The sequence below is a fragment of the Uranotaenia lowii genome, chromosome 1 (genome assembly GCF_029784155.1).
Source record: "Uranotaenia lowii strain MFRU-FL chromosome 1, ASM2978415v1, whole genome shotgun sequence".
Lineage (NCBI taxonomy): Eukaryota > Metazoa > Arthropoda > Insecta > Diptera > Culicidae > Uranotaenia > Uranotaenia lowii.
In genome coordinates this window covers 124,058,202-124,071,609 of record NC_073691.1, presented here as the reverse complement: position 1 = coordinate 124,071,609, position 13,408 = coordinate 124,058,202, and the positions used below count along the sequence as shown (strand labels likewise).

At 40.4% G+C, this 13,408-nt stretch overlaps 1 protein-coding gene across 2 annotated transcripts in view; it reads left to right on the top strand.

Annotated features, from left to right (window-relative positions):
* LOC129739741 (gamma-aminobutyric acid type B receptor subunit 2) overlaps nucleotides 1-13,408 on the top strand; it is a 56,857-nt gene that overhangs the window by 26,659 nt on the left and 16,790 nt on the right. For both annotated transcript variants that reach the window (XM_055731247.1, XM_055731246.1), the window contains exon 2: nucleotides 11,030-12,479. In XM_055731247.1, coding sequence (XP_055587222.1) covers nucleotides 11,544-12,479 — 936 coding nt within the window. In that variant the 5' untranslated portion in view covers nucleotides 11,030-11,543. The remainder of the gene's footprint in view (nucleotides 1-11,029; nucleotides 12,480-13,408) is intronic.

Genomic DNA, 13,408 nt, shown 5'->3' with positions numbered 1-13,408 from the left:
CAAAAAATTTTACATCTACAAACAATATTTAAAGAGAACCAAAAATGCAAACAAATTTTAATTCCGTCCCTATAAAAGTTTATTTTATCTTTCCAGGTTCTAATCTAATCTAATCTAAGAACCATTTTTTTATTGTGACCATCGTGAAACGTTTGGTAACAATTATCCCCCCGCCTGAGATAGAAAAATTTCCACAAGAAATTTTTCGTCCTTTTAATGTTAATCGTAGTTCTCACAGGTTATTAAGGGTAGCCGTTGGGTCGGAGCAATCACTACTACTGCGTCCTATTGATCACATCTTATGTTCCTTTGCTTCCTACTTTAGTTTAAATTTTTTTTTTTTGTTTAATTTTTTTTTTTATCTTTTTATTTTTTTTTTATTGTTTTCAGTTTCGATCCAGAGTGATATAATTTTTTTCCACACTGCCTACATTCATTAGACAAAACCTACACTTTTTTTTTTTTAAATTTATTTGATCATTCATACCATTCCCATTCATCTCATCACATTCATTCTTATTCCCTAACAATTTGACGCGTCTTCTAACATTCATTATATCTTTCATTCCAACCATTCATAACACATAATACTACGAGACTAACATATTGGTCATACTGACACAAACAGAACGATGGTATTCACAACCAAACAGTTCTCATAAGTAACGTTATTTGACTGGAGATGATAAGGGTCTTCTTAACTGGTAAATCTTGGGGTCATAGGGCATCAGCGTTGCGCAATTACAACTCCGCTCAGTTTTCAGGTTTGTCTGTGCTATTACAGCCTGTACTGGCCATCAATGTCGTGAGACTCCGGCCTCCAGCAAGACCACCAAGTTAAGTCAACACCAGATCGATCTCTCAGTCGAAGTTACTCGAAATTGTCTCGAATTTAACGATTTTCTAGCTCGTTAACTGAGCAGCTGAACTATTCTAATCCTCGTGGATCACTAACCACCCTATCTGAAATAGTAGAGATGTGAACCGTCAACCGAAGACTGCGGAATGACACGGACTCACGATCACATACGCGACGTCGACGCCGGCATCGACGCCGATTCTTACAATGTTTACTTTACGAAAACCAAAACAAATTGGCGAGCTAACAATTTCTACAAATTGATAATTTCTTGTTTAAGAAGGAAAAAAAATACGGATTACTTCCTTATTTCTGGATCTGGAATACCGTTACTGACAAGTGTATCGAAACCACTTTCAGGGAAAGGTAAGAAGCGAGTGAAAATAATGTAAAACAGAATTCTTATATTTGTGAACTTTTCATGGTTGGTTGTTTATGAAAGCGAACACGAAAGCAAAAGAACGAGCGATGCTATTCCGATCTTTGCTTAGCTGGAGCAATCTTTCTAGATGGACGTTGGTGCCGTCCCGGTCTCCCTACCGGTTAATTGCCGGTCAGACTTGGGTTGATAATGTTACTCGATGGTTACAAAATACAGGTAAGAATTGGTTGAACATAATTAAGATTCAATTGTAAATATTATTCAAATTACTTCTAGGACTTGTCGCTGTCGACGTTGATGTTATCCATCGGAGAATTAATTTATCTGGAAAATTGTGTATTCAAGTGTTGAATTGTAGTAGTGCTAGTGCTGTGAAATAAATCTACCCTGGTTTGAGGTGGGCCGCGGGCCACACCCCCAGGGATTTTCCTTGCTTGTCTTCCAGTTCGTATGACGACGTTCCAATTTTAGCTCTCACCGTAGCAGGAAGATACAATGGTCCATATTTGGCATTGTAGCTTTCTGCTGCGTTGGACAGCTTCATGTTGCGTCGAAATACGTGCTGTCCTATCCGAAATACCTTTGCATGTTGTCGATGTCGAAGGTTGTATATAGTCCTGCCCGCTTCATGAGCCTTTTCTAAATTCGTTTGAACTAGATCGTAAATTTTATTAAATATTTCTTTTTGAGACTGTTGTCTTTCTTCAGTAGTTTGGGCGCCTTTAGTGAATAATTTATGATCAGAACCTTTGGTAAATGCTTCATGACCGTGTAGTACAAAATAAGGGGTAAGTTCCGTTGCAGAGTGTACCGAAGTGTTTAAGATGGTTTCAATTTCCTGTAGTTTACTATCCCAGAGTTTTTGGTCTTCACGAACGTACGTTCGAATTGCAGCATTGATGGTTCTATTTACCCTCTCTACCGGATTGGCTTGAGAGTGGTATTTAGAACTCAACCAATGCTGGATTTCGAACCGTTCGAGAAGTGCCTTAAACTCCCGGGACAGAAATACCGAAGCATTGTCGGATAAAATGATTTCCGGTGTTGAGTATCGATAGAACCAGTAGTCCCTGAGAATCGTGCAGAGGGAAGTAGCGTCTATTTTTTTAACAGGTGTGAGCATTACCCACTTACTGAACAGATCTAAGGTGACCAGAATGTGCTGGTTCCCTTTTTTGCTGCGGGGGAGGGGTCCAATGTAATCAATGGCAACAATTTGCCAAGGGTGTGTTGTTACGCGTTGTTGGCCCATAGGAGGCGTTACTGGCACGCTTGCTGCTTTGACTTCCTTGCACACTTGGCATTTTTGAATATACTCCTTAACGTCACTGGTCATACGCGGCCAATAATACTTAAGTTTTATCCGTGCTATCGTTTTATCAAAACCCGTATGAAATGCTTCATCGTGACATTCCTTCAAGATAGCCTCCCGCTTTTCTGGGGCGACTACCAGCTTCCATTTGAATCTGTAATCATAGGGATGGTCTGGAACTGAAACGAATTTGTACAGAACATCGTCGCGTATTTGAAAATCTACGAAATCGTCGGGATTTTCCTGAACCTTGGTCTTCATTTCCTCGTACCACGAAGAGAGGACTCGAGCATTCACAACAGCAACACAACGTGACAGCGCGTCAGGTACCACGTGGTCCTTACCCTTTCGGTGGACGATTGTCATGTTGTATTGCTGAAGCGTAAGACTCCATCTACTACAACGTGACGAGGTTTTCCATTTTGTTCTGAGGATGTGCGTTAGTGCCGATGAATCGGTGACTAAAGTGAAGTGCGAGCCTTCGATGTACCCACGGAAAGCTTCAATTGACAGGAGAGCGGCCAGAGTTTCCTTCTCACACGCATGATAATTCCTTTGAGGGGTTGTCAATTTGTGTGAAAAGTATGCTATGACCCTCTCCTGACCCTCAAGGCTTTGCGTGAGCACACCGGCGACCGCAACGTCACTTGCATCTGATTGTATGATAAATTCCTTAGTAAAATCCGAGCTTATCAACACCGGGGAAGTGATTAACTTCTCTTTGATAAGACAGAAGGCTTTTTCAGCATTTTAGTTCCATGAAATCGTTTTGGCTTTAGTTTTCAGGAGATCCGAAAGAGGAGATGTTCACCCTTATTCTGGTTTACGGCGTATCTGTCTTTCGTTCGAACGGATACTTTCGATCGAATTCGAAAAAGCTATTCTTGTTTTCGTTCGAACGCGATACGTTCGAGGTTGGTGTTACCAGATGAAATTCGAAATTTTTAGGCAGCCCTGCGTATGAAATTGACATTTCTCGTCAGCTTTCGAATTCGTTTGGTGCTGTTTTGGTGATTTTGTAGAATTTTGTCTGTCGAATTGGAGTATGGAAGAAAATAGCAAGGAATTTTGTAGGCGCCCCACAGACAAGGGACATTTCAAATACGAATGGATCTTGCCTGCCAAAAAATCATCAAGACCACCAGCAGCCGCTAAAACGGGTGTTTACGAGATGACACATGAACCGGAGCCGACACCAGCCGGTGTTAGTAATTCTCAGTTACTCCTGAAAAGTTGTTTCGGAACTCGATATGAAATCTGGTATAAAAATTAATAAATCCTTTAATAAAACTGATATATAAATTTCGATTTGGTTTTTTTTTTTCATTTTGAATAAAACAATTTCGTAACATTGATCCCGTGAAAGAACGATAAACGTTTTTGGCATTCCACCATAATCGGTCTTTTTCAATGCACAGCATTTAGTTTTGAATCGGAATTTCCCTATGTTAATTTTTCTACTATTTATATGCAAAATATATTTGCATTGCATGAGAGATTTTCAATCAAACGCCAGCGATTCGCAGCATCAGACTTGCGTTTGTCAGGCGGTGGCAGAAATACGTTCGATCGAAAACGAGAATGCACTTATTCGTTCGAACGAACTATGTTCGAAAGATCGAACTGTTCTCATACGTTCGAACGAAAACAAGAATACGAAATTGCCTAACTTTCGAACGAATGCCATTCGATCGAAAACGGGAATAAGGGTGGTTATCCCGCTGAAGTCGTCGATGAATCGGCGATAGTAATTTGCCATTCCTAGGAAACGGCGGAGTTTAGTAACTGTATTTGGACGATCATATTCAACTACTGCCCTGACCTTTTCCGGATTGGGTCGAAGACCCTCGGTCGAAAGCAAGTATCCTAGGAATGACAACTCACTAACGCCGAATTTCGACTTCTCCAGATTGATGGCAAGATTTCCGCTCGCAAGGCGACCTGCTACTTCACGAAGCAATCGTAGATGCTCGCCGAACGATTCGCTAACAATGACGATATCGTCAAGGTAGACGAAAACGTTCGGTTCGAGCTCGCCATTGCCTAATATTTGGTCCATCAAATTGGAAAGGCAGCTAGGACTATTAGCCAGCCCAAACGGTAAACGGGTCCAACGGAACATCCCTATCCCCTGAATACTAAAAGCAGTGTATTTTCGCGAAGATACCTCCAAGGGGATTTGTAAAAAGGCCTCAGACAAATCTATGGTGCTGAGGTATTTAGCTTTCGGTAGCTGGCCCAGGATTCGGCCTGGGTGTGGTAATGGATAAGCATTTTTAACGGTGCGCTCATTGAGCTTCCGCGCGTCAAGGCAGAGGCGTACCTTTCCTGACGGTTTTATTACGGGCACAACGTTTTGTGACCAATCCGATTGACATCTTTCGATAATTCCTACTCTTAACATTCGTTTGATTTCTTCAGCTACTTTTTCTCGAATTTTAGGTGACATGGTATAAGGGTATAAACGCAGAGGTGGTTTATCCTTCCATTCATTGGCTATTTCAATCCGATGCTCGATTAGTGGGGTAGTACCCAAAACATCTGGTTGTGCTACTTTAAATAAAGATTTAACTTTTTGAAGTTCGGCTAATTCTGATGAAGAAAGAGTCGAAACTGATTCAGGGTTGGGTTCTGAATTTTCATCGTTTTGTATGAGGGAGCAATGTTGAACTTGTGGATAGATATTGAAGGTTGTCCAGAAGTTCATACCTAACAAGCAATCAATTAACAATCCATCAACTACTATCGTTGGGATGATCTTTGTACTCTCATCGAATGTGAAAGGTAGGTAAATTTCTCCCACTACATTTAAAAAATTTCCATCTGCGGAACGCAGTTCTAATGGCTCTGAAAGAGGTTGAATTTTAGTGCAACGAATCTTCTTAAATAGCTTTTTACTAATAATTGTCCTGTTACTTCCAGAATCTAATAGACCCTTTATGGTGACACCATGGATCTTCACTAACGCGTATGGTCTATTATCAGCAAAATTTGGAAGTGTGATTTGTAAAATATCGGAAGTTGGGGTTTGGTAATATTTGGCTGGTACGGGTTCCCAAAAGGTCCTATCTACGCAGATTTCTCCGACGGCCGGCGTTTTTCGGTCGTCTGAAGACCGTTTTTTCTACAATATGGACAGTATTGAGTATCGAATCCCTTGAACCCGCAAATGTAGCAAATTAAACCTTTTAATGTTGGACATTCTTCTACTTGATGCCCGCGTTTTCGACAGTTTAGACATTCGCCCTGCTCTGGAGGTTGATGTCCCTTGACGAGATATTCTAAAGTTCGATGAACTTTGGACGGGCCTGGTCTCGGAATGTCAGACTCGACCTGGTTTTCCCTTTTGATCTTACGATCAGCATTTTGATAATTACCGTAATTTGCTCCTACACTCGATGGTTTCTTATCCGAATTTTTCCAATTATTCATTTTATTATAAGACGATGTATTAGCATTACTCTGATGGTTCATTTTAGGAAATTGTGTGTTCGACGTGTTTGCAACAAGATTAACGGTTTTTTCTAATCCAAATACCTTTTGATACATGGAATAGTTAGACGCATCAATCTTGTGCCCTGCATCCAGAAGTTCTGAAAGATCATCTACATGCTTCCACAAAAGTGCTTTTTTATAATCCGATCGTAAATTTCTTTTTAGAACGTTCAATTTTTCGTTTTCGTCCATCGCGACAATCATGGATCGAAACATCTTCTCCATTTCGAAATAATATTCTTGAAACGTTTCGTTTCTTTGTTGCCGCCTCAAATAAATTCTTGACCTCACTAGTGTGTCTAATTCGGGGTGTACAAAAGTGTTTCGAAGTTCCTGAACTAAATGTGGCCAATCACGTAATCTGCCACCGTAACGCATCGATCTGTACCAGCTTGCTGCTGGACCCGTAAATAAATGAAATGCCGAATTAAAAAGTTCATCTTCCGACACATATTCCGATATTGATAATTGAGTAATCGTTCCTAAAAATTCATTCAACTTCATTCCCTGGTCAGTCCCAGAGTATCTTTCGAAACTCCACTGCGACACAGGCAATGTGCGACGAGATGGAAAGGCAACACGTGGCGGTAAAAATTCTCTTGGCGAATCTATGGGATTAATATTTTGAGGTTGGTTCGAATTATTCAAATCAGAACCCGCTGAGGCCATTCTGAACTCTGGCCAAACCGATGTTGCGCGCGTGTTTCGCGGAAAAATGTCGCAATTCTGAAAGTAAGTTGGGTTCGGTTTATTTTTCGATGATTCAAAAGTGGCGTTCGAAACTGGTAAACTCTGATAATTTTCTTTAACAGTGGTCGGTGGAATATTTAGATTTCTGACCTGTGAATAAATTGTATGATTTATGCTGGCTACTGATATGGGTCTTGAATATTGATTCACTGACTTAACAACCATTGACTTTTTAGGATACGCGCCTGTGTTCAAATGCGGGGGCGGTACCTCTAACCGAGCCTGCGAATCATTATCCAAAGGATTGTTCCAAGGCAAGGCCCTGTTCGACTGTCTATTCTGCTCGTTTTCGATCTGCTGTTCGCGATATTTTCGAAGCTCAATTAGTTCTTGCTCGAGAGCTAACAGAGAGTTACTAAATGAACTAGTCCCTCCTTTTTCTTTAGAAGGATTCGCGATTCCCAACCGTTCAAGACATCGAATTATGTCCATTTCCGTTTCGGACAACCCTTCCCGGTTATTAGATTCCCTTATTCCTCCCACTGCTCCTTCTAATTCCAGTGCTTCACTATTGTGTTCTAAACCAACCGTAGACTCGACTTCCTTTTCTAAGGGTCCATTTTCTGTTTCAGACATAATATTTAGGTATTCCTTAGATCCAATAGGATAATCAGAAAAATATTTATTTAAATAACCAATTATCTTCTCCAAAAATCCTTCTGAACTATCTTTAATTTTACCCTCCGTGTTCTCAATTATTGCTAACAATCGATTTGCTAAATGCAGCAATGCGGCATGACATTTAGTAGGTACAGCGTTCAAACATAATTCCGTTTTCTCTAAAGTATCCAATTTCAATTCACAAATGCTAAGCTCATAAATTGCGTCTTCTAATAGAGTTCGTTACCTTGTTTTCTTTCGTTTTTTATAGCTTCTACTAAAGCCCTTCTTCGCCTGGAAAGTGTCCAATTCTCAGGAGTGAAAATTCCTCTGATCCTAAGTTCGTGATCCAACTCATCTATTTTCAATAAATCAACGCGCAAATTAAATGCCTCCAAGAGGATATTGTTTCTCGTATAGCGTTGATCCGTATCCATAATGATACTTCTGTGGCGTGTGTGTAAAAAAAAATCACTCGATCGTGTTTCTCTCTAAACTCAAACAAAGGCTTCAACTGGCAAGTGCGAAACCACCAAGCAAAAAAAACACTCGTTGCGACCAATAGCACACTTTTAACAACTCCAAATGCAATTTTTTTTTTTTTTTTATACTCTACTCTACGGCTCAAACAACCTTCCGGGCCCAAAACTTTTATAGTAAGAAATAGCGATTTTTATCGAGATGCGATTCGAAATCTCGACTCTTCCCGAGGTGGGGTAAAATATTACAATTGAAGATTGTAATATTTGATCATTTAGTGGATCGCCAATTGAAAGTAAGGACGAATCCCTACTACCCGTTAGCTCAACGATTTTTGTATCTCAAGGTCGGCATCCGACCACGGGAGGACTAATCGACCAACTCTGTAAATTCAAGGTGGATTCAACAAAATAAGTTCTTCTACGGAAATAGTATTTGGTTCATCTGAGCATAGAAATAATAAGAATTGGGTTTAATCATGCTACCTTTCTTTATTGTAACATTTCACGTGCTACCGATCGGTTTCTCGTTGGGGCCCATTGATGAACAGCCATTGGGGAAGGTTGGGAGAGAGAGAGGAATTGATTCGACTTACGTTGATTCGGACGAATACCCAAAATCCAGGTCCGCTGCTTCCGGTGTGGTACAATCGGGGCGCCGACGTCGATGTAGAGCGCGCCAAACGAGCGCCGTCGTTTATGTTGCGCCTGATGTTGGATGCGGATTGATAATCGCACTAGCGTCCAACGTATGGATGTTGCAGTGTCACGCGATATGTAGGATGTTGGCCGTCATAAATTGCAACATGCGGCAAATCCCTCGAAGTCACCTTGTATTGACTTAAGGTGGTACACTTCTTCACGGAGCAACTATTCCGACGCGATTCTTTAAATAATTTCACTTTTACGGACTAGGGGTGAAAGACCATTTGTATCGGGGTCTAAATTCTACGTTTTCACTATTTGATGTTGAGAAAACTTTTTACACGCGGTTTCGCGAATTCACCAGAGACATTATAGGTGTTGCGTCTCTTCTAGTCCCGAACAAAGTGCCCGACTCGCTTCCAAGAGGCTGCCCAGATCCCCCACAATCCTTCTCCTTTTCCAATCTCTCTCTCCTACTATCTCATCTCTCCCTGATCCCGTACATATCCGGTCCGCTTTCCTCGTCATCCCAAAGTAAGACCTGTTCAATGTCTCTCGATGTAGTCGGCATACGTTTATACGGTATAACAGTTTAGTGGGTCGTTTTGCCTCTTTTCCGTTGCGGTTTTTCCGTTACAAATCATGTTAGTATGTCTCGACTTCATGCAGAGCCTTCACAAAAATTCTTCGCAAATTGTCGTGGATTATTTAAAGGGTTGGAAATTTTAATGTGTTAGTGTTGTTTCTTATGATTATGTTAAACAAAAATTGACAAAATATTTGAATCAAAAAATTTTACATCTACAAACAATATTTAAAGAGAACCAAAAATGCAAACAAATTTTAATTCCGTCCCTATAAAAGTTTATTTTATCTTTCCAGGTTAGACTAATCTAAGAACCATTTTTTTATTGTGACCATCGTGAAACGTTTGGTAACAAACCCAAGAAAACATTTGACTGCATTTTTTCTTCTATCAACAAAAAACAAATTTTCATCACTATTTTTATTTAACAAAATTAAAACTCGTTAAAATGCGGATTTAGTTTATTTTTCAAAATTTCCGTTTTATAAACTTAAAGTTTTATTCAGTTTTAATAAAATTGTGTTCAAAACTTTTTTTCAAAGACTTAAAAGAACTGGCATAGCTTTTTTTTCTAAATCCGAATCTCATTTTTAGAAGAAAAAAAATCAATTTCTCGAAAATTCAAAACTTAACACATTGCGGACCTAATTTAATTATGAAATTTATTAAATTTGGTCCAGTAAGATCCTGGGATATAGAATGCCGACGGTTGCCACGGTTGTTAATGTGTTAAGGTCTCACAGAAGGAGGGGGGGGTAGTTTTGTGAATAATTTATTACAAGGGGAGGAGGGGGAAGGGAGTCTGAAAATGCTTGGGTAATAAGTGAATGGCCCCCTAAGTTGATGAATAAAACATTTGACCATCAAAAAGCCAAAGAAATGTCAGGAAATGTGTGTTCATAATTACCCCATAGGACGAAAACTATGGGGTAAATATGAACACTCATCTGTGAATCAGTGCCAAGAATTTTTTTCAAAATTTTATCAAAATCCAGACAAAGCATCATAAACTGGATGTAAAACAGTTGATAACAACATTCTAGCTGGATTTCTTATGATCAGATATTCAAAACATTGAACACTGTCCAAAACGATTTCCTTTCCACGGAGTAATGGTTTTTTAAAACATCTGAAATGATATCATCAGGACTTGAAAACAGATCGGAAACAGCTTATAGCTATCAATCGGATGTTAAACTACCACTTTTGGGACTTTTTGTATCCATTCATCCCCCACACCAGCGCGTTTGGCACTTGTTCGGAATTACCCCGTGTTCATAATTACCCCACTTGACCCTAATTAGTTTTGGGATCTTGGGTTTGCTGATTGAATTTTTGAGTCATCAATAAAGTTTTAAATGATTTAAAATACTACAACCTAAGAACTAAGAAGAATACTACAACAAGAATTCCCGGGAAAATGATCGTCAGATTTCCAGATTGCCGGAAACGCTAAAATGGCCGGGAAATGGACACTCTAACATAAACGACTAGCAAACGAAAAACAGTTACATACATAACTACAAGATTTAGAAAGAAATGGACAAAAGAGGTTGGAAATTATTGGTTGCACGGCGATATAAAGGTTGTCTGGTTATCTTAATTCAGAGGCTCGTGTTATTCGATTATCATATCCACAAGTTTTGCCAAAATTTAAATATCTCCAAAATCCAGGAGCAGCCTTCCGTAGGTACATAATAAAAGCAATGCAGCTTCTGTAATTTAATCATGATCCCTTGGTTTAAAGGGCCTTATGAAAGTTTTCATTGAGCTTTATCAAATTACTACGGAAAAGTTTAATTTTTCGGTCTTTAAACTAGCTCTTAACTAACAAAGCCAAGAGATACCCAATTCAAAATTAATATGCTAATGCTGGAACCGGTACTAATATTTGCCTTTCTTCTTTTATTTCTGTTCCCAGAGCGAACTGAACCCGCATCTTCTTCCCCAACCAAAGCTGTGTCCTGACCCTGCACACAGACGGCAACAAGACGAGGACACGTGGTAATGAATGCAAATTCGTCCACATTACGACATCCCAAATCGCCCAGCCGGGTTTTGCTGTTGCTGCTGTCAATGACGATGATGGCCACTGATGGTGAAAGCGAGCGCAAATGAGCTATCCCCGGAATGATACACGCATTGCCGGTGAACTTTGCACACGTTTTATAGGTTACCGAGCAACCAAAGAAGGAGGAGATTGAGACAAACACGAGAAGTGGTGCGGCTTCAAGGCATACCAAGTGGAAAACTGCCACCGGAAGTGCTCTCAAGCACCGCACTGCTATCGCATAATTAAATCAAAACTGAAAAGTTAGGTCAGGAACATTCACTTGCGCCAGTACATTCACCAAGGCCTGCTGCAGTGTTAGAATCGACACATCAAAGAATCATCCACAACAACGCTATCCAAGCAGGCGTGAAGCGGAAAAACAATGACAACGACACGTGGTGGTGCTGGTAGTATTGCCATCATGGCAACCGTTCTGATACTGATTGTCATCTTGGATCAGGTTGTTGCGACGAGACCAGGAGCAGGTCACAGGCTAGATGTTTACATAGCCGGCTTTTTCCCGTACGGGGAAAAAGTAGAAAATGGTGAAATCGGGCGCGGTGTTATGCCGAGTGTGAAATTAGCACTGGATCACGTTAACGAACATTCCACAATTCTCAGAAACTATCGTTTACACATGTGGTGGAACGACACTGCATGCAATGCTGCGGTCGGGGTCAAATCCTTTTTCGATATGATGCACTCCGGTCCACACAAGCTGATGCTATTTGGAGCGGCATGCACCCACGTTACAGATCCGATAGCAAAGGCGAGTAAACATTGGCACTTGACCCAACTTTCGTATGCTGATACTCATCCAATGTTTACAAAAGATGCTTTTCCAAACTTTTTTCGAGTGGTTCCGTCGGAAAACGCTTTCAACGCTCCTCGGTTGGCTTTGTTGAAGGAATTCAACTGGACCCGGATTGGAACGATCTATCAGAATGAACCAAGATACTCGTTGCCACACAATCACATGGTTGCAGATTTAGACGCTATGGGTCTAGACGTTGTAGAAACACAAAGTTTTGTGTTCGATGTCGAAGAATCGCTTATGAAGCTGAGGGAAAAGGACGTCCGAATAATTTTAGGAAATTTCAACGAATATTGGGCACGCAGAGTTTTCTGTGAGGCGTACAAGCTTGACATGTTTGGCCGTTCGTATCAGTGGTTGATTATGGGAAGCTACAATAACGAATGGTATGCAGAGAACGACACCGATTGCATGGTTGAGCAAGTGCGAATAGCGCTAGAATCGGCGATATTAGTCGACCTGCTGCCGTTATCCACGAGCGGCGATATTACCATATCTGGAATAGTAAGTAAAATCATAATTAACTGTTCCAAAAACTGTTAATCCACATGCTAGGTTTGACTTTTCATATCACTTTTCAATTATTTTAACGTAAGGTTGAGTAAATAAATTTTAACTTATATGTACTTATTTCGATAACGTTATTTACAAGAAGGACGCAAGTTTCAAAATTTTCTGTCAAATTAGTATATTATTCAGGTTAATCTTTGATATCAAAATCTCATTTATTGTCGATTCGAAAAAAAACTATTAAATCTCCTTTTGATACAGTTATTTTTTCTTACTGTGTCTGTTTAAAAAGTTTTTATTGATATTTTGAAGCCAATGCATCAGGTACGGTTCAGTAGTAGCGTGTGCGCCTCTCAATTGGCAGGTCGAGGTTCGAATCTCTTGATGGTTGGTACCCAAAATCTTCAAGATTTGTACGTGTTTGAAACATTGCATACAAGCTACACTGACAAAATGGTTCACATATTAGTGTGCAATTTCAAACATTTAAGAAATAAATAGACCAACACAGAAATGTGTGAAGGTACTGCTACACATTTTTGTGAAACACCGCTTAAGAAACGAAATGTGAGCGTTTCACACATTATGCAAAAAGGAGGCAGGGTCATTCGGCCGAAAGTCATGAGGCCGAAAGCCATTCGGCCGAAGGTCATACAGCCGATGGACGTTAGGCCGAATGGGCTATCTGGCCGAACAGGCCACTAGGCCGAATGGGTTATTCGGCCGACGGTTATCCAGCCGAATGCTGTTAGGCCGAAAGGACGCAAGGCCGAAAGGATGTTTGGCCAAATGGTCACTAGGCCGAAAAGTCGTTTGGCCGAATGGTCACTAGGCCGAATAGTCATTCGGCCGAATGGTTATTAGGCCGAATTGTCACTAGGCCGAATACTCATTAGGCCGAAAGGTCGTAAGGCCGAAAGGTC